The sequence below is a fragment of the Notechis scutatus genome, chromosome Z (genome assembly GCF_049901735.1).
Source record: "Notechis scutatus isolate UNSWTSFEM ecotype Mainland chromosome Z, rNotScu1.2, whole genome shotgun sequence".
Lineage (NCBI taxonomy): Eukaryota > Metazoa > Chordata > Lepidosauria > Squamata > Elapidae > Notechis > Notechis scutatus.
In genome coordinates this window covers 90,207,011-90,225,946 of record NC_142025.1, presented here as the reverse complement: position 1 = coordinate 90,225,946, position 18,936 = coordinate 90,207,011, and the positions used below count along the sequence as shown (strand labels likewise).

The window sequence follows — 18,936 nt, the reverse complement described above, 5'->3', positions numbered from 1 at the left end:
TGCTCCCGCCAGGGGCTGCTTTCCCGCCCTCTTTCTGGACCTGTTCCTGTCTCCTTATGTTGCCTTCTTCTTTGGTCTCAGTTACATGCCTGCGTTTTCCGACCGGAGCTACTGTTATTAGTGTGTTTGTGTGTTTTTAGTTGTCAGGGTTTGTTCTATTGTTGTTCCTGCTTGCGGAGGGTCTCCCCCTCCCTCTCTACTTGTGTTGTGTCTGTTTGAGAGGTCTCCCCCCTCTTCCCTGGTTGGGTTATATTTGTGTGAGGGGTTTCCCCACCTTCTGTGATTCGGCCTGTGTCACCCCTCATTGCTCTAGATCTGAGTTGGTCTATGTGTCTCTTCCAGCTTCTACTGTCTGTCGTATCTACCCTGTAAGAACAGGGCCCGGTTATTTGGGTCACTTCCGCCGGTATCCACAAAGGTTCCCCTGTAAGGTTTTTTGCATATACTGGGTCCCCTGTTTGGAACGTGCAGCATTTACTGGAGGAGTCTACTGGATTTTTTGGGGTTATATGTGGGGTGTAGTCTGTCTAGGTGTGATCTCAGTTTCCTCCCCATTAGTAATTCGGCTGGGCTTTTATTCATTGTGGCACTGGGTGTTATGTGTTGTATGCTTAGTAGCTTATCTATTTTTTCTTGTGTGTCTCCGGGCCCTAGCTTTTGTAGGATTTCCTTAGTGTAACGTACCATGCGTTCCGCCCATCCGTTCATCGATGGGTGTCCCAGAGATGTTAGTGCATGTCTTATCCCATGTTGTGCTAAAAATCCCTCGAATGGAGTTGCCGTGAATTATGGCCCATTGTTGGATACAATTAAATCCAGCAACCCATGTGTTGCGAAAAGCCTCCTGAGCTGTCTAATGACGGCTTCTGTCATGGTGGAGTCCATGATGCTTACCTCTAGCCATTTGGAGTAAGCGACTATTAGAAATGTGTGTCCTTCGGTTGGGCCCGCAAAATCAATGTGTAATCTTGACCATGGTCCCCTTGGTGTTTCCCATTCGTGTTTTGGTGCTGTGGGGGGTGTCGGCCTAGATTTCTGGCAATGTTTACACGTTGCCACCCAATCCCCTATTTCCTTGTCCATCCCTGGTCACCACACACAACTCCTTGCCAGGGATTTTATTTTTACAATACCCGGGTGTCCCTCGTGTAGCATTTCTAGTATGCTTTCCCTTAAAATGTCCAGTATTTCCACCCGATCCCCCCATAGTATGCACCCCTTCAATATTGAGAGTTCTGTTTGCCTCTTCCGAAATGGTTTGACGTTCTTTGTTGATCTCAGTCTCTGACCAGCCTTTTCCTACCCAATTTAATATTCGCACCCGGGTTTTGTCTCGAGTTGTCTCCCTTGCGATGTCGGCTGCTGTTGTTGGTAGGTTTTCTAGTGTCTCTATTTGGAGGGTCAATGTGGTTGGTGCTGGGTCTTCTTCTATATCTGGTAGGGGGCAACAGCTAAGTGTGTCTGCATGATTTATGTCCTTCCTGGGTCGGTATATTAATTTGTAGTTGTATGCAGCCAAGAATTCCAACCACCTCGTCATCCGGGGTGACAGTATCTTTGGTGTGGTTTTGTTTCCTGTGATGATTCCCAGGAGTGGCTTGTGATCTGTGACTAGGGTGAAATTCATCCCATAGATGTACTTATGGAACCGCTTGATCCCGGTGACAGCAGCCAATGCCTCTTTGTCTAGTTGGCTGTAGTTCCACTCTGGTTTTGACAGAGTTTTTGAATAGAATGCTATGGGTGCTTCTTTCCCATCGGGTAATATGTGGCTGAGGATAGCACCGACGCTGAAAGGTGATGCATTGCAGGTTAGGGTTATTGGAAGTGTTTTGCTATATTGTATTAGCACACGGTCTGATGTGATCAATTTTTTTATTTCTTGGAATGCCGTTTCTTCCCGCTGCCCCTAGGCCCAGGTTGCTTTCTTGTCAAGCAACCTGTGTAGTGGTTCCGCAATAGTTGTTTTCTGTGGTAGGAATATATTATAAAAGTTAATGAGTCCTAAGAAAGCTTGCAGATCAGTTTTATTCGCGGGTCTGGGGGCTTCCTTGATTGCTCTGACCTTTCTCTCTGTGGGGTGGATTCCTTCATTGTCTATTAGATATCCTAGGAATTCATCCTAGCCGGCGGCTAATTGGCACTTTTCTTTTTTTTCCTTTAGCCCCGCCTCCTTGAATTTACTTAAAACTTCCCTCAGGTGGTCACATAATTGTCTTTTGTCCTTGGCTGATACGAGCACATTGTCAAAGTATGGCACCACCCCTTTTATCCCTTGCAAAAGATGTTCCATTAAGCTCTGGAACACCCCTGGGGCAATGCTGATCCCAAATTGTAATCTGTTGCATTTGAATGCCCCACTGTGCATTATGATAGTCTGGGCCTCTGATGTTTCGGGGTCAACTGTTAATTGTTGGTAGGCCTGTGCAAGGTCTAGTTTTGTGAAGATTTCCCCCCCCCCAAGGGAATGTAATAAATGCTGTACCACTGGGACAGGTTATGCGCTTTGTTGGAGCACGTGGTTAAGGGTTGCTTTGTAGTCTCCGCAGATGCACAGACCTGTCTGGTTTAACTGGCATGACGATTAGGGTTTCCCACTTTGCATGGTCAATGGGTTCGAGGACCCCTTGTGCAATGAGTTTATCCAATTGCTCATCGATCTTTGGTTTGAGCGCGAAGGGAACCCGCCTCGCCTTTAATCTTATGGGGGTTATGGTTGGGTTTAGGTTAAAGGAAATTGGGGATCCCAAGTACTTGCCCAGTTCTCCATCGAATACATCTCGGAATTCTTCCATCAGGGTCTCCTCCCAATCTGTCTCGGTGATGCTGTTTATTCCTGTGACTTCGATTCCCAATGGTGCAAACCATTTGAGTCCCAATAGGCTGGGTCAGTTCCAGTCTCCTATGGTAAGCGGTAGGACTCTGGTGTATTTTTTGAATTTTACTTTGAACTGTCCAGTCCCCACTACGGGAATTTTATTTCCCTGGTAATATTTCAGTGTTAGCATTTGTCTTTTGAGTTCTTCCAGGCTTCCAGGCTGGTGTCAGTCTTTTTATGGTGTCCCATGATACCATTGATAAATACAAGCCTGAGTCCACTTCCATCCAGCAAGATTGGCCTTCTATTGTGACCTGGACATGTACTTTCTGGGTGTTTGTTGTGTTTGAGTATCTGATGGTCACCGTCTGGTGTGTTTCATCTCTTCCATTGGTGGTCTCTTTCCCTCACCTGTTTCGGTTGTCCTGGTTCCAATGGCTTCCTGTTTGTTTCTCCCTATCTCAGGGGGGTGTTCCATCATTCCCTGAGGGCATAGTTCTTCCACGCTCAGTATGCCCTTGCAATATGTCCCTGCCGTTCACAACATTGGCATATTGCATCTAGGAAACAGCACTCCGAACGTGGATGGTTCCCCTTGCAGCTGGCACAACGGAATTCTTTCCTTTTTTGGCTCCTTCTGCTATGTTCCGAACGGAGTTGATTTACCCCCTCATCTTCCTCTTCGTCTTCTGATGCGGGCTCAATGTCCTCGTGATGGGTCGTGGTGGTGTTTTTTGGTGAATCCGGTGGCGCTTTATTCATTTTCCGCATGGCAGCCACTGATTTCTGGGTTGCTTCTGCTGTGGTGGCCTCTTCTATTGCCTCTTTGAGTGTTATCTTGGGTTTCATTAATAATCTGCCCTGCAGTGTTAGGTCTCTCAATCCCAAGACTACTCGATCTCTCATGGCCTCATCCATGTTTAGGAATTCACATGCTCCAGCAATGTCCCTCAGGGTTGCAATGAAATCGCCAATGCTCTTGCCTTCTTTTTGGTCACGCTGATAAAATTCATGTCGTTTGATGACGCAGGATACGGTTGGTGTGTAGTGAGCCCTCAGTATCCTCTCTAGGACCGGCCAGGCCATCGTCTTCACATCGGTGGGTGCCGCTAATACTTTGGCCATTTTAAATATGGCAGGACCACAATGTGTAAGGAAGACGGCTCTCTTCCTGTGTTCTGAAATATTCTTGAGGTTGTTCCCTTCGAGGAACATAAGGAATCGGTCAATGTACGATTCCCAATCTTTGGTTGTTGGATTGAACGGTGTGGGTGGTGTGTTGTTCCTGGCCATCTCATCTTGATGTGTTGCCGGTGTTCCTCAGTCGCCACGTGCTCACTGGTTTTCTTTGTTTCAGTATCCCATCCTTGTCGCCAGTGTTATGTCGCAGCAATGAGACTCTCGGAGCCAGCGTAATAACTAGTCATTTTATTTCTGCCTAGAACTGACCTGCGGAAGAAACCGCGGCAGCCCTTTTACAGTCAGGTTGCTCGCAGCTGTGGCCAGTGATGGCTTATCAAATTCCTCCCCAACACCGCAGACCATATTTTGTAATGAAGTCTTTCCTTTTCCCTTTTAAAAAAAATTAAATTTTTTTTTTTTTTTTTTTTTTTTTTTTTTTATTATCTTTTTTTTCTATTCCCGGGTGGGGGAAGAAGAACAATTGTTATTATTATTAAAAAAGCGAAGAGCCTACCCCCCCCCGCCTGGGCAGAAGCCGCCTTTCTTCCTTTTTATTTATTATAATAACAGATAGGTTGATTGAAATGAAATGGAATATAAACCAGGATAGACATTTTAATACTGTCTCGTTAAAGGAATGCTAAAAGTGTAATTGGGTGTGGTTCCTCAAATGGCCATAAGATGGAGCCAGAAACCTGGATTGTTTACTTCCTGTTCTGTTCTGGAGAGTGTTGCCGTTCCTATTGATTGTTTCTGATCATAGTTCTTCTTGGGTTTGATGTAAGTCTGTTACTGAACTGTTTTTGATACTGGACTTTGTTATTGGATTATCACTGGACTGAAAACTGACTGCTTTAACTGTGAATGACTTGAACTGTTTGTTTGAGTTTGCTTAACCGTTTTACTGGAAGTAAAAACCTACATTTTATTATACAGTGTAGCTGTGTGCTGTGTGTGTGTTATTCTTCACCACTCTCACTACATTTCCCTGGTCGCACTCATTCTCCTAACTGGGAATTACCTCAACACTGGTTATGGGCCCAGGCCATACCTGGCTCAGATAACTGAGAGTTGGTGCAAATACACAGTACTGTATACAGACAGCTGTTTATTGTTTAATTGTGGGTTACTATCTTGGTAAAGATGGCACAAGACCCTTCAACAAGTCTATCACTGATAACCCGGTTGGATGGAACAAACTATGTTTCCTGGTCTATGAAGCGCAGTCTACTTCTGCGTAGAAAAGGGTTATGGAATGTACTTCAAGACTCACCGGATGTAAATGCTTGGGATCCAGAAAATGAGGACAATGCCAAGAAGCTTGCTGACTTTAAACAGAACAACGAACGAGCTCTTTGTATAATTGGACTAACACTGAGTGACCAGCAGCTAGTCCATATTCATGGAGAAGAGTCTGCTGTTAGGTGTTGGGAGAATTTGAAGAGGATTTATGTTCGTGACAGTGTAGATGCACACATACATCTTACATGTAAACTGTTTAGAGCACGTCTTCTGAAAGGTGATGATATGTTAGCTCATTTGAATTTCATGAAAAGAACTTTTCAAGAGCTACATGAAAAGGAACTGATATTTTCAGAGCTGCATCAAGTTTACATCATTCTTTCCTCGTTGGATGAAAGTTATGATTATGTATCTTCACTGGAAGTCCTGACCAAAGATGAACTGATATTAACTGACATAACTGGAAGATTGTTAGAAGAAGCAAGAAGACGACTTGATAGGAACCAATTGAGAAAGGAACAACCACAAGAAGAGAATTTGTGTTCAACTGCCTATACTGTTAGGAAATGTTTTTCTTGTGGGGCTAGGGGACATATAGCAAAATTCTGTAAGAAGGGAAAATGACAGAATACTGGTAATCACCAGAAGGCTAAGAGGAATGTTAGTTTAGCTATGTCTAGCAATTCAACTGTAACCCATGATTTGTGGGTTGTTGATAGTGGAGCATCGCAGTGCATTACTAAAGATAAGGAGAGGTTTGTAAAGATGTCTACGAGTAAACAACATGTATCACTGGCAAATGGATGGAAGATGAAAGCTTTTGGTGGAGGTACTGCATATTGTTCTTGTATAAATGAGCATTTAATTATGTTATATGTGCCTAAAATGAAATTTAATTTGTTATCAGTAAGGGCTTTAGTTAAGGTTATGTAGTAACCTTTAGTGGAGATAACTGTATAATAGAGAAAGAGAGTAAAAGTGTTACTGCTACTTTAGATAATGATTTATATGTGATATATGATGACCAGTTGCAGATGGCTAACTCGGTTTATAACAATGTTAAGCCACATGATGAATGTATACATTTACTACATAGACGTCTAGGGCACATTAATTTCAAAATGCTCAAAGAAACTGTTGAATTGTCAGAGGGAATAAAATTGAAATCCTGTAGCAAGTATTTAAACTGTAATGCCTGTAGCCAAGAGAAAAGCAAGGTTACTCCAGCAAACAGACTAAATGGGTTTAAGACCAAAGAACCTTTAGAGGTTGTTTTTGCTGACATAATTGTTCCTAAGAAACCTAGTTTGGGAGGTGCCTGCTATATTTTGAGTATAATGGACCATTATTCACGGTACGGTTTCTGCTATCTCATGAAAAACAAAACAGAAACATTCCTACATTTCTTTAACTGGCTAAGGTTTGCAGAGAGAAAAATGAGGAGTAAAGTAATTACTTTAGTTACTGATAACGGGACTGAGTTTGTTAACAAGAGATTCCAAACTATGTTAAAATTGGCTGGTGTCCAGCATAAACATTCTGCACCTTACAGACCACAACATAACTCGTTTGTAGAATGAAGAGGGCAAACATTACAAGCCATGGCTCGTACTATGTTATCTGACTCAGGTTTGCCTGAAACACTGTGGGGTGAGGCCATAATGTGTAGCAATCATGTTTTAAACAATGTAGTTAACACAACAACTGGAGAATTGCCATTCACTCGTTGGCATGGCAGAAAACCAAATTTAAGTTACCTACACACATTTGGAGCTCCAGCATGGGTGCATATTCCCTCACAAGTAAGACTGAAAGGGCAACATAGAGCTAAGAAATTATTTTTGGTAGGTTACGAGGCCAACCATAGATCGTTTAGATTTTGGAATCAAAGCACAGCTCATGTTTATTGTAGTGCTAGTGCAAAATTTCTTGAGCACGTTGGGTGGGATAAACTGGAACAGGAATCCAGCAATAATATTATTATTGACACCCAAATAGTCCCTAAAGATGAATTAAGTAAATCACGAATAGCCATTAAAGAGGAAGAACAGGCACAGGAGGATGCAGGAGAACAGGCACAGGAGGAGGTAGGAGAACAGGAGCAGGTGGCACAGGAAAGTCCACCAGTAAGCCCTGTATTACCTAGACGTTCAATCCAAGTAACACGACCACCTGATAGATATCAGGCTATTGTTGTATGCCAGGTGAATACAGTTCCTGGTAACTATAATGAACTGAATCTGTATCCTGCTAAAGATCAGGCTGCTTGGCAGGAAGCAATGGATAAGGAACTGAAATCCTTACAAAAACTGGAGGTATATAAAAATGTCAGGTTACCACCAGGTAAACATGCCATAGGATATAAATGAGTTTATAAACTTAAGACAGGTGTAGATGGGACTGTTACCCATAAAGCCAGGTTAGTAGCACAAGGATTCAATCAGACAGCAAACAACTATGATGAGGTGTTTGCACCTAGTCTACATTAAGGGCAGCTTTAGTGTGGGCAGCTAAGGAGAAATAAATTATAAATCATTTAGATGTAGAGCCAGCTTATCTGCATGCACCGTTGCAACACACTATATATTTAAAGAAACCTTTAGGTATCAAAAATGATAATACAACTGATTGCTGGAGATTGAAAAAAAGTTTTTATGGCTTGAAGCAATCAGAATATGAGTGGAACCAGTGTATAGTTAAGGAATTAACTAAGATAGGTTTTGTAGTTAGCATGGCTGATCCATGTTTGTTCAAAAAAGAAAGTCATGGTATGATTTCATTGTTGCTATTGTTCACTGATGACATAGCATTAATCACCAAAACTGAACAAGAAGCTACTAAAATAATGTCACTGCTAGAAAAGAAATTTAAGATAAAACAGTTAGGTGAAATCAAACAATAAATTGGTTTAAAGATAGATAGAACTAGGGGAGGATACAAAATCTCACAGGCAGATAAAATTAACCAATTACTAAAAAGTTTTAAAATGGAACTTTGTAAACCAGCTAAAACACCGATGAGCCAGGAGTTTAGCCACAGTGATGTTCAAAGTCCTATTTTTGATAAGAACGTTTATCAGTCCTTGATTGGTAGTTTATCTTATCTCAGTCATTGGTCAAGGCCAGATATAGCATACAGTGATAACCAATTAGCCAGATTTAATGCTGAGCCAACTGAAAGGCACTGGCAAGCTGCTAAGCGTGTGTTAAGATATCGGAAACAAACAATGCATTATGCATTGTATTTGGAGCCTAAGAATGAACTCAGTTTAACTGCATATGCCAATGCAAGTTTTGCTTCAGTCATAAATAAACGTAAATCTACATCGGGTACTGTACTATTATTGGGAAAGGTGTTGATTGGATGGAGGTCTATTCGACAGAAACATTTAAGTTTGTCAACAATGGAGGCTGAATTCTCATGTTTATCTCTATTATGTACAGATTTAGTTTATTATTTCTATTAATTGATATGGGAATTGATATACAGATTCTATTGTTGTTTATGAAGACAATCAATCAGCAATACAGATGGTTTCAATTATTGCTGTTAAGACAAGATCAAAACACACAAATTTAAGATATTTAAATGTGAGACAATGTGTGCAAAGTAAGATGATTAAGCTGGAATACTGTATGTCAGAAAATAACATCGCAGATCATTTTACAAAAGCCCAAGGCTCTGTGAAGCATAAGGCTTGCTGTGAGGATTATGGACTTAGAATGTAAGGTTGTATATATTGTCCTACCCAAAGGAGAGAATGTTAGGAATGTAAGTAACCTAACAGTTAGTTGACTTGGAAAATATATAAAACAAGGATAGACATTTTAATACTGTCTCGTTAAAGGAATGCTAAAAGTGTAATTGGGTGTGGTTCCTCAAACAGCCATAAGATGGAGCCAGAAACCTGGGTTGTTTAGTTCCTGTTCTGTTCTGGAGAGTGTTGCCATTCCTATTGATTGTTTCTGATCATAGTTCTTCTTGGGTTTGGTGTAAGTCTGTTACTGAACTGTTTTTGATACTGCACTTTGTTATTGGATTATCCCTGGACTGAAAACTGACTGCTTTAACTGTGAATGACTTGGACTGCTTGTTTGGAGTTTGCTTAACCATTTTACTGGAAGTAAAAACCTATATTTTACTATACAGTGTAGCTGTGTGCTGTGTGTGTGTTATTCACCACTCTCACTACGTTTCCTTGGTCGCACTCATTCTCCTGACAGGGAATTACCTCAACACACTTCCTCCTATGCCTCAGCCTCCCTGCCGTGCTACAGCCTGTCACGTGAGAATCCCCTTTCAGTCCTTACATGATACCCAGAAATATCCAATGCCGCAAAACCTAATGTGGCAGAAGGACCGTATCCGGCAGATGCAGGAGATACACCGACATTCCTTAAGTTCAGGGGTGGGATTCAAATTTTTTAACAACTGGTTCTGTGGGCATGGCTTAGTTGGTGGGTGTAGCTTGGTGGTCATGTGACTGGATTGGCGTGGCCAACTGAACATCACTCACGTCAAGGGGTGCTTCTCCTCGCCTAGCCTCTCATGACAGTGGAGATGCTGCAATGGTCATAAGTGTGAAAAATGGTCATATCACTTTTTTCAGTGCCATTGTAACTTTTTGAAAGGTCACTAAATGAACTGTTGTAAGTCAAGGATTACCTGTACAATATAAAAAGCTTCTTTGCTTGCAAAAAGCTGCCCTAAATACCAATCATTAGATTAAAAATACCTGCAAGCCGGAGTTACAAATCAGGCAGGGTGCCGGAGTACCTTGAGGAATTGAAATAGTTAAAATGCAATGATAACTATCAGCAGCCAACTCTTGCTCATAAAGTGAAACCCTTTAGCAGAGAGTCATTTAAGCTCTCCAGAAAGAGCACACCCAGGAGAAGCAATCCTTAGATTCATTTGCACCACTTAAAGACACCCTCTGGTCTCACTCACCTCACAAGATATCCTAAGGAAATCATCCAGATTTAAGGAAAGATCACATGTTCCTCCAAAAAGGCAGTAAAAAAGATCAGTGCCAAGCTTGCATCCTGCCTCTTGGATGTACACCCAAAAGGACAGTGCCAGATATCACTAAAGCAGTGAAGGAAGACCCCCCTCCGAAGATAGAAAAAGAAACCATGAGGCAGGAAAAAATTCAAACACAATACAAATAATTAAATCACAACAGTAGCTGTTGCTTGTGAAACCAATTATCAGAAGAAATAGACACAGGAACTAGCCAGATTTCTCAACCCAGGTTTTTTTAGGAACAGAGATCAATCTTTTTCTTTCCAAACAAAGCTGAATAGGGAAATTTATCCCATCTATAAATACAGGATAAAATGTCACCAAGTACAGAATTAAACTTCAACAAAAAACAGTTTTAGTCCAAAACTCAGAAAGGGTATGTAAACTCATGTTTCAATGTCAATCTTTCTAGCTAGCCAAGTAGCCTTGCTGAATGTCACTCATCTTGGTTCCTTGTCATTAAAAAGCTTCTTTCCGTAGCTTTGCTTCTTATTCAATTATTTCTTCAAAATACTGATCATTGCATGCCGGCTGGAAGTATTTCCAGGGGAGTATTTCCTCCTAACAGCAGTGTAAAAAGCTTAATACAACCCTTCCCCTTTTAAGAAAGTATCAGGAAAGAAAAATAACCTCCTTCGGAGACAGTAGGTCTAGGCATACTGCCAAGAATGTAATAAGGGTGGAAAAAACAAAAGGAGATTTCTTCTAACTACTGGTTCTCCAAAATGCTTAGAAAGTTAACAAGGAGTTCTATAGAACCAGTCAGAACTGGTAGAATCCCACCCCTGCTTAAGTTTACGGAGAATACCTCGGTCTTAGATAGAATGTTAGCTTGAATAAATGCCATCAGAAATACTCTCTTTTTACAGCAAACTTTAAAAGAAGAAAAAAGCCGAAAGTTTATTCCTCCAAGTTTCTTTAAAAAAAATAAACAATTTTATTTACATATTGGGCCTTCTATGAAAAAAACCATATCATCTGCGAAGGCTTGTAATTTATATTCTTCGTTTTTAATTTTAATTCCTTTAATTTCCTTATTTAATCTAATTCTATCCAGCAAAGTTTCCGAAATAGTTATAAAAAGCAGAGGTGAAAGCTGACATCCCTGTCTGACCCCCCTTCCTTATCTCTAATGATTTGGTAATTTCTCCATTTAATAATACATTGGCCTTTTGTGTGGCGTAGATTGCATTCAACATTTTTACAAAATTATCTCCAAAATCCATCAAATTGACCTGCTTTTTCATGAAGTCCCAATTTAAGTTATCAAAGGCCTTTTGTGCATCCAGGAAGACCAAGGCCACTTGGCTTCCTGGATGTTTTTTTTTTCTTTTAAGTTTTAAAAACAATTTTATTTACAAATTTAAAAACGTACAATTTCAAAAATACAGAAACAATAGTTTTTTACATTTGTTGTTGAATTTGGTGAGTCCGAAAAATCATTATTGGCTAGTACTAGTCACATATTCACACCTTATCACATCCTAAGTACTAAATAATTCACAATATACTCCATTTATTTTCACGTTGGATTATAACTACTCTTCTATTACTAATACATTCATGTTTTTTAACTAATAAACACAAAAATATTATAAATAGCTTATACTAATAATAGTAGTAACAAAGAAAAGAAGGTTTAAAACCTTTAATTGTACTTAATATATTATGAATCGATGGATATAATTTGTATCTTAGGTTCATTTATATGTTTCCCCTTTTATTGTCTACCGACTTATGCCATTTGTCCCATATCCAGTAGTAATCTGTATCCTCCTTCCCATTAATTTTAAGCGTAAGCCTCTCCAACTGGGCACACTCATATGTTTCTGAATAACAACCAGTATTGGTGGTACATTTGCGTTTTTCCAATATTGTGCTAATGAAATACGTGCCGCAGTTAATAAATGGATGGTCAGATATTTTACTTTAGTGGGGTAGTCCCCTTTGATCATTCCCAACAAAAATAACTCCGGTTTCCACTCCAGTCCACACTCTATAATTTCTTCTATCCACATTTTTATTTTTAACCAATATTTCTTTATCTCAAGACAAGTCCACCATGAATGAAAGTATGTACCAAATTTCCCTTTACATTTCCAACAGCAGGGATTAGCTGTCGGAAATATTTTGGCCAATCTAGAGAGTGCCAGATGCCATCTGTACATCATTTTGTATAGATTCTCCTTGTGTGCTAATGATTTGGTTAGTGTCAGGTTTTTCTTCCAGATTTCTTCCCAGGCATTCAGATCTATACTATAACCAAAAAAATTTTCCCAAGCCAACATGGGACCTTTCACAATTTTCTCGTCCATTTCATATTCTAATAAATAATTATATAATTTGGAAATTGAGCTTTTCTCAGGATTTAGAAGTATTTTATCTAAATATGTGTCTTTTACCCTCAATTCCCTATTCCTTTACATCTTTGTTATATCTCAGTTTTATTTGAAAATATGACCAATTATCTATAACTATATTTTGTGATTCTAGTTCCTGTTTTGTTTTAATCCTTCCCTCACTATCTAATATTTGGTAATATTTAAATTTTTTACTGATGTCCATCGTATTTAAGTGAAACATCGCCTCCATCATTGAAAATCACCTCGGGATTTTAGTATAATGATTCTTTCTTATATCAGTCCAAATTTTAATTAAAGACTTTCGGAATACATGTCTAGTAAAATATAGGTTATTTTTTACTATTCAGGGTCCATAAAAATGCATGCCAACCTAGCTGTAAATCATGTCCCTCTAGTTGTAAAATCCTATTATTCCTTAAATAAATCCAATTGTTTATCCACACTAGTGCCACTGCTCTATAATATGTCTCCCAGACTGGTAGTCCAAATCCACCCATACTTTTATTATCTTGTAAATAAGTTTTTTTTATCCTTATTTTTTTCTTTGCCCAAATAAATTTCATCACAATTTTATTTAAATCTTTTAAAAAAATATTTGTCCAGTAATATTGGAATTGTTTGAAACAAATATAGTATTTTAGGTAGAACATTCATTTTGATTGTTACTATTCTACCTAATAATGAAATTTGCATCTTATTCCAATTTTCCAAGTCCTTTTCGATCTGTTTCAGTAATTTAGTATAATTATCCTCTCACAGGTTTAATGTTCTAGCCCTTAACCAAATTCCTAAATATTTAATTTTATTAACGATTTGTAATCCCGTCTTTTCTTCCAAATTTTTTGGTTTACTATTTGTTATGTTTTTAAATAGTATTTTGGTTTTTTCCTTATTGATTTTTAATTGTGCTAATTTACCGAATTAATCTATTTCATTTAGTAGAGCTGGTCCTGAGTCTATTGGATCTTCTATAACAAAAACCATGTCATCTGCAAAAGCTTGTAATTTATATTCTTGATTTTAATTTCTTTAATTTCTTTATTTAATCTAATTCTGTCCAGCAAAGTTTCCAAGATTGTTATAAAAAGCAGAGGTGGAAGTGGACATCCATGTCTGACCACCTTCCTTATCTTCAGTGATTTGGTAATTTCTCCATTTAATAATACACTGGCCTTTTGTGTGGCGTAGATTGCATTCAACATTTTTACAAAATTATCTCCAAAATCCATCAAATTAATCTGCTTTTTCATAAAGCCCAATTTAAATTATCTAAGACCTTTTGTGCATCCAGGAAGACCAAAGCCATTTGGCTTCCTGGATGCTTTTCATAAGGTTCCAATATATCTATTATTGTTCTTGTGTTATATCTGATCTGCCTCGTGGGAAGAAATCCATTTTGGTCCGGGTGAATTTTATTACTATTTTCTTTAATCTTTTCGCCATTACCGCCATAAAAATTTTGTAGTCTGAGTTTAAAAGGGATATTGGTCTGTAATTCTTTTTTTGTTGGTATCTGTGCCCTCTTTCGGAATTAATGTTATGTATGTCTCCTTCCAAGATTCTGGTATTTTAGCATCCAGTAATACCTCATTGCAAACCTCTAATATTATCTCTAATATATCATCTATTTCTTTGTATAGCTCATTTGATAAGCCATCTGGGCCTGGCATTTTATTTCTTGTTTTTGAATCGCCACCTTTAACCCATCTAAAGTTATTTCTTTGTTCCACATCTCTTTTTTGTCCTCTGATATTGAATAGAGTGTTTCTTCATTCAGATATTCTTGTATTTTATTTAAATCAACTACTTCTTGTTTGTAAAGATCTTCAAAGTACTCTCTTACAATTTCCTTTTTTTTCTCCTGGTCTGTCTGTATTATTCCATTTTTATCCTGTGATTGGCATATCATTCATTTCTGATTTTCTTTTCTTAATTTATATTCCAGCCTCCTTCTGGGTTTGCTTGCATGTTCGAAATAGTTTTGTTTTGTATATAATAATTTTTTAATTAGTTCCTCTTGATCTAAAATATTCATCTCATGTTTAACTGATGCTAGTTCATTTCTGATATACTCATCTTCCGGGGTTTCCATTTGCTTATTTTCCAATTTCTCTATCCTTTTTGATAAAGCTTTCCACTTCCTCTCTCTTTCCTTGTTTCTATTTGATATGTAAGCTATCGATATTCCCCTTAAATATGCCTTCATTGTATCCCATAGGCTCTGCAATGAGGTATCCTGTTTTTTATTAAATTTGAAAAAGCTGATCAATTCTTGCTTAACTTTTTGAATATATTCTTTCTCTTTAAGTACTTGGGGATTAAGTGTCCATCTGCCTTTTTTATAATGACTATTTTTCCATACTATCTGTATCGTGTTGTGGTCTGCCCATGTGTTAACCAAAATTTTTATATCCTGAATCTCTTTATATAGCTCACTATTTACCGAGGCCATATCTATTCTGGACCATGATTTGTGTGGACTGGAGTAGAAAGTGAAATGTGATATTCCTGAGTTCCTTTTTCTCCACACATCCACTAATTCTAATTCTTCGACCATCTCTATAAATTTCTTAGGCAATGTATTCTGTTTCTTAAATTGTCTTTGTTCATAAGCATAATCTTGTCTATTATCTGTTATTGCATTATAGTCTCCTATGATACAAATTCTTGGGTTTCCAAATTCTATTAATTTTTCATATAAGCTTTTGTAAAATTCACTCTGGTTTTTGTTAGGGGCATATATCCCCACTAATAATGTTTTTTTTTTTATTTTGCATTACCCCCTCTACCATTACTATTCTTCCCAATTCATCTTTATAAATGAATTCTGAGGCTATATCTTCTTTTATATATAATACTACCCCTCTTTTTTTCTCTTCTGTCAATGTTGCATACATTTCCCCCAACTTTTTATTTAACAAGTACCCTTTATCTCTCTTCTTTATATTAACCTCTTGAATACATATTATATCCGCTTTTTGTTTTTCTAACTTATAGCTAACAGACTAAAACAAGTTTTAAACCCGTACATACATGAAGACCAAAATGGATTTCTCCCAACTAGACAGATAAGGAATAATTTAAGAACAGTAATAGATGTTTTAGAATTTTATGAAGCCCACCCTGAGAAACAATCCGCACTCATGTTTTTAGATGCAGAAAAGGCATTCGACAACTTAAATTGGCACTTTTTAATTCAAAAAATTTATAATATGAATTTAGGCACTAAATTTGAAAACATCATAACAACAATTTACGATACACAGCAGGCCAATGTTATAATAAATGGGGAATACACTGGTCCAATAAAAATAGAAAAGGGAGTCAGACAGGGTTGCCCTCTTTCACCTCTTCTCTTTATATTCACTTTAGAAACACTCTTAACACGAATTAGGCAAAACCCTGAAATTAAAGGATTGAAGATTAAAACAGAAGAATATAAATTGCAAGCGTTTGCCGATGATATGGTTTTCTTTTTGGAGGAACCAATAGAAAAAGGATATAAATTGATAAAAGAACTAGAACAATTCGGTGCAGTAGCAGGACTTAAAATCAATAGAAAAAAAACAAAATTAATGACTAAAAATTTAACAGAAGAACAGAAAAAGGAATTAGAGGTAAGTATGGGAATACAGGTAACAAAGAAAGTTAAATACTTAGGAATATGGCTAACACCACATTGTAAGACACTCAAAGAGAATAACTATGATAAATTGTTACAACAAGTAAAGAAAGACTTAGAATTATGGAGTAGGTTGCAACTTTCACTATTGGGCAGGATTGCTTCTATCAAAATGAATATTTTACCAAAATTCTTGTACTTATTTCAGACGATTCCAATTAAATTGCATAATATTTTTTTTGAAGAACTTAACAAAACAATACTTAAATTCATTTGGCAAGGAAAGAAATCTAGAATTAATGTAAAGGCATTACAGGATTTGAAGAGTGGGGGGGATTGGCACTTCCAAATTGGGAACTATATTACACGGCAGCTGTTCTAGTATGGTTAAAAGATTGGGTGAATTTACTTAACAAAAGAACGCTATTGTTAGAAGGCCACGACCTGCAAAGGGGATGGCACGCCTTTTTATGGGAAGTAGGGAAAGCCAATCAGTCATATTTCCATAGACACTTAATTAGAGATTCACTGTTAACCAATTGGAAAAAAGTAAGGAAAAAACACTATTTAAAAATACTGATCTGGTTATCGACAATGGAGGCAATGATTCATCCAAACAATCTGGACATTACTAAAATGATCAAATATAAAGATTTATTAGATGCACAAGGAAATTTGAAAACATGACAAGAGCTATAAGAGCAGGGCTTTAAAATAGATCAGTGGGTATACCTCTAAATTCACAGTAGATATAAACAAGATAAAAAAGATTTTGGAATTAATAACAAACCCCAGTATTTAGATAAAATTTTATTAGGATCAAACAAAAAAAATATAACTAAACTTTACAATTACCTACTGGAAGTAGAGCTAGAAGAAGAGACAGTCAAAGGGAATATGATAGCTTAGAGTAGGAATGTCGGACGGAGTATCACATTAACGGAATGGGAAAAGATTTGGAACAGAAACAATAAGATCACTAAATCGGCAGCTTATAAAGAAAACGCTTACAAAATGTTTTACAGATGGCATCTTCCTCCTTTGAGGTTAGCGAAGATGCACCCCAACACGAGTCCAAAATGTTGGAAATGTAAAAGTATAGAAGGAACCTTTTTTCATATGTGGTGGTCATGTAAGGAAACCCAGAAATACTGGCAAAAAGTTAGAAAGTGGCTAGAAGAGATAACAAAAGAACAGATTGAATATAAACCAGAGTCCTTCCTGTTAGGGATTTTTGACAAACAGTTACCAAAAAAAGTGAAGTATATAACAATACATATCTTAACAGCGGCCAGGCTAACGTTTGCTCAGTGCGGGAAACTACCTCACATACCTACAGAACAGATGATCATCCAGAAAATCTCAGACTGTGCAGAAATGGACAAACTAACTTTAGCCCTAAAAAATAATGATTCTTCAACATATTATAACAATTGGAATTGCTGGTATAAATGGTTAGACCAAAGATAGACTGTATATCATAAGGTAAAAAAGAATGGGATAAACTTATATGAGTGTAATTTAAATATAGATATGGATAAGATGTGCGTATATGATACAAACTAAGAAGAGAAAAGATCTTACAAACTGTCGAAAATGAGAATGTTTTTAAGTGTTCACCTTTTCTTCTTTCTTTCTTTCTTTCTCTTTTCTTTTCGCGTTTCTTTCTTTCTTTCTTGTTCTTTTTTGGTTTTTCTATTTGTGTATGTGTTGTAGATTTGTTTTTAATTGTAAAATTAATAAAATTTGTTTGTTTTTTTAAAAAAAAGAAATTAAGGGAGGTGGGAAATCTTGCCAGATCAAACACACTGTTGCAAAGTTATTACTTCCTATTTCTTTGCTCCAGTTGTCACAGCCTCACTGTGGTCATAACTGTCTTCTCTTCCTCCGGTCAGAAAGGTTCCTTCGGATCAAGTGAGGGGGCTGCCATCCTCTCGCAATACACAAAGGATCCTTCCTCTCTTTGTCACCCCTTCAGGTTGACTTTGGCCCCGAAGGACCTCCTGGCAGAAAGAAATTATCTGGATTTCACACAGTCCATAACCGTCTTGCTCCGACGTCAACTGGAAACTCCAAGAGAATAGCTTTATTGACCAAGTATGATTGGATACACAAGGAATTTGTCTCCAGTGCATAAGTTCTCACTGTACATATAAACAACAAAGTAATATAATCATAAAATACCAATAGGAAAAGACAGTAGAAAAAATTAGAAAGATAATAGCAATACAGCCATACAAAATAGGTAAATATCCTTAGATATAAGACAGTTCTGTGGTAATTAGGTTTTCAGCAGAGTAAGAGCATGAGGAAAAAAGCTGTCTTTTTGTCTTGTTCTCTTGGCATGCAATGCCCTATAGCAGCGTCCTGTGGGAAGGAGTTGAAATAGTTTATGTCTAGGATGTGAGGGGTCTGCAAGATATTTTCTCAGTCCTCCTGGGTCGTGTAATGTACAGGTCCTCAGTGGAAGGCATGCTGATTGCAATTGTTTTTTCTGGAGTCCTAACTATCCGTTTAAGGCAGAAGTGATATTCAGCAGGTTCTGACCAGTTCTGGAGAACCGGTAGCGGAAATTTTGACTAGTTCGGAGAACCAGCAAATACCACCTCTGACTGGCCCAGCCCCCATCTATTCTCTGCCTCCAAATCCCAGCTGATTGGCTGGATTTTCTTTTGTTCTTCTGC

The 18,936-nt window shown here is 37.9% G+C and overlaps 2 protein-coding genes across 5 annotated transcripts in view; both read right to left on the bottom strand.

Moving 5' to 3' along the window:
• Nucleotides 1–18,936, bottom strand: part of LOC148128983 (kelch-like protein 11) — a 48,151-nt gene that overhangs the window by 11,464 nt on the left and 17,751 nt on the right. The gene's annotated exons all lie outside the window — the stretch shown is intronic.
• LOC148128979 (uncharacterized) overlaps nucleotides 17,050–18,936 on the bottom strand; it is a 60,599-nt gene continuing 58,712 nt past the window's right edge. For 3 of the 4 annotated variants that reach the window (XM_087947748.1, XM_087947750.1, XM_087947751.1), the window contains one exon: nucleotides 17,050–18,396. Coding sequence is in view for 1 of the 4 variants with exons in the window: in XM_087947751.1 (XP_087803877.1) it covers nucleotides 18,281–18,396 (116 nt within the window). In the remaining 3 variants the exon portion in view is untranslated. Of the gene's footprint in view, nucleotides 18,933–18,936 lie in introns of all 4 variants that reach the window. The other variant, XM_087947749.1, reaches the window with a different exon arrangement.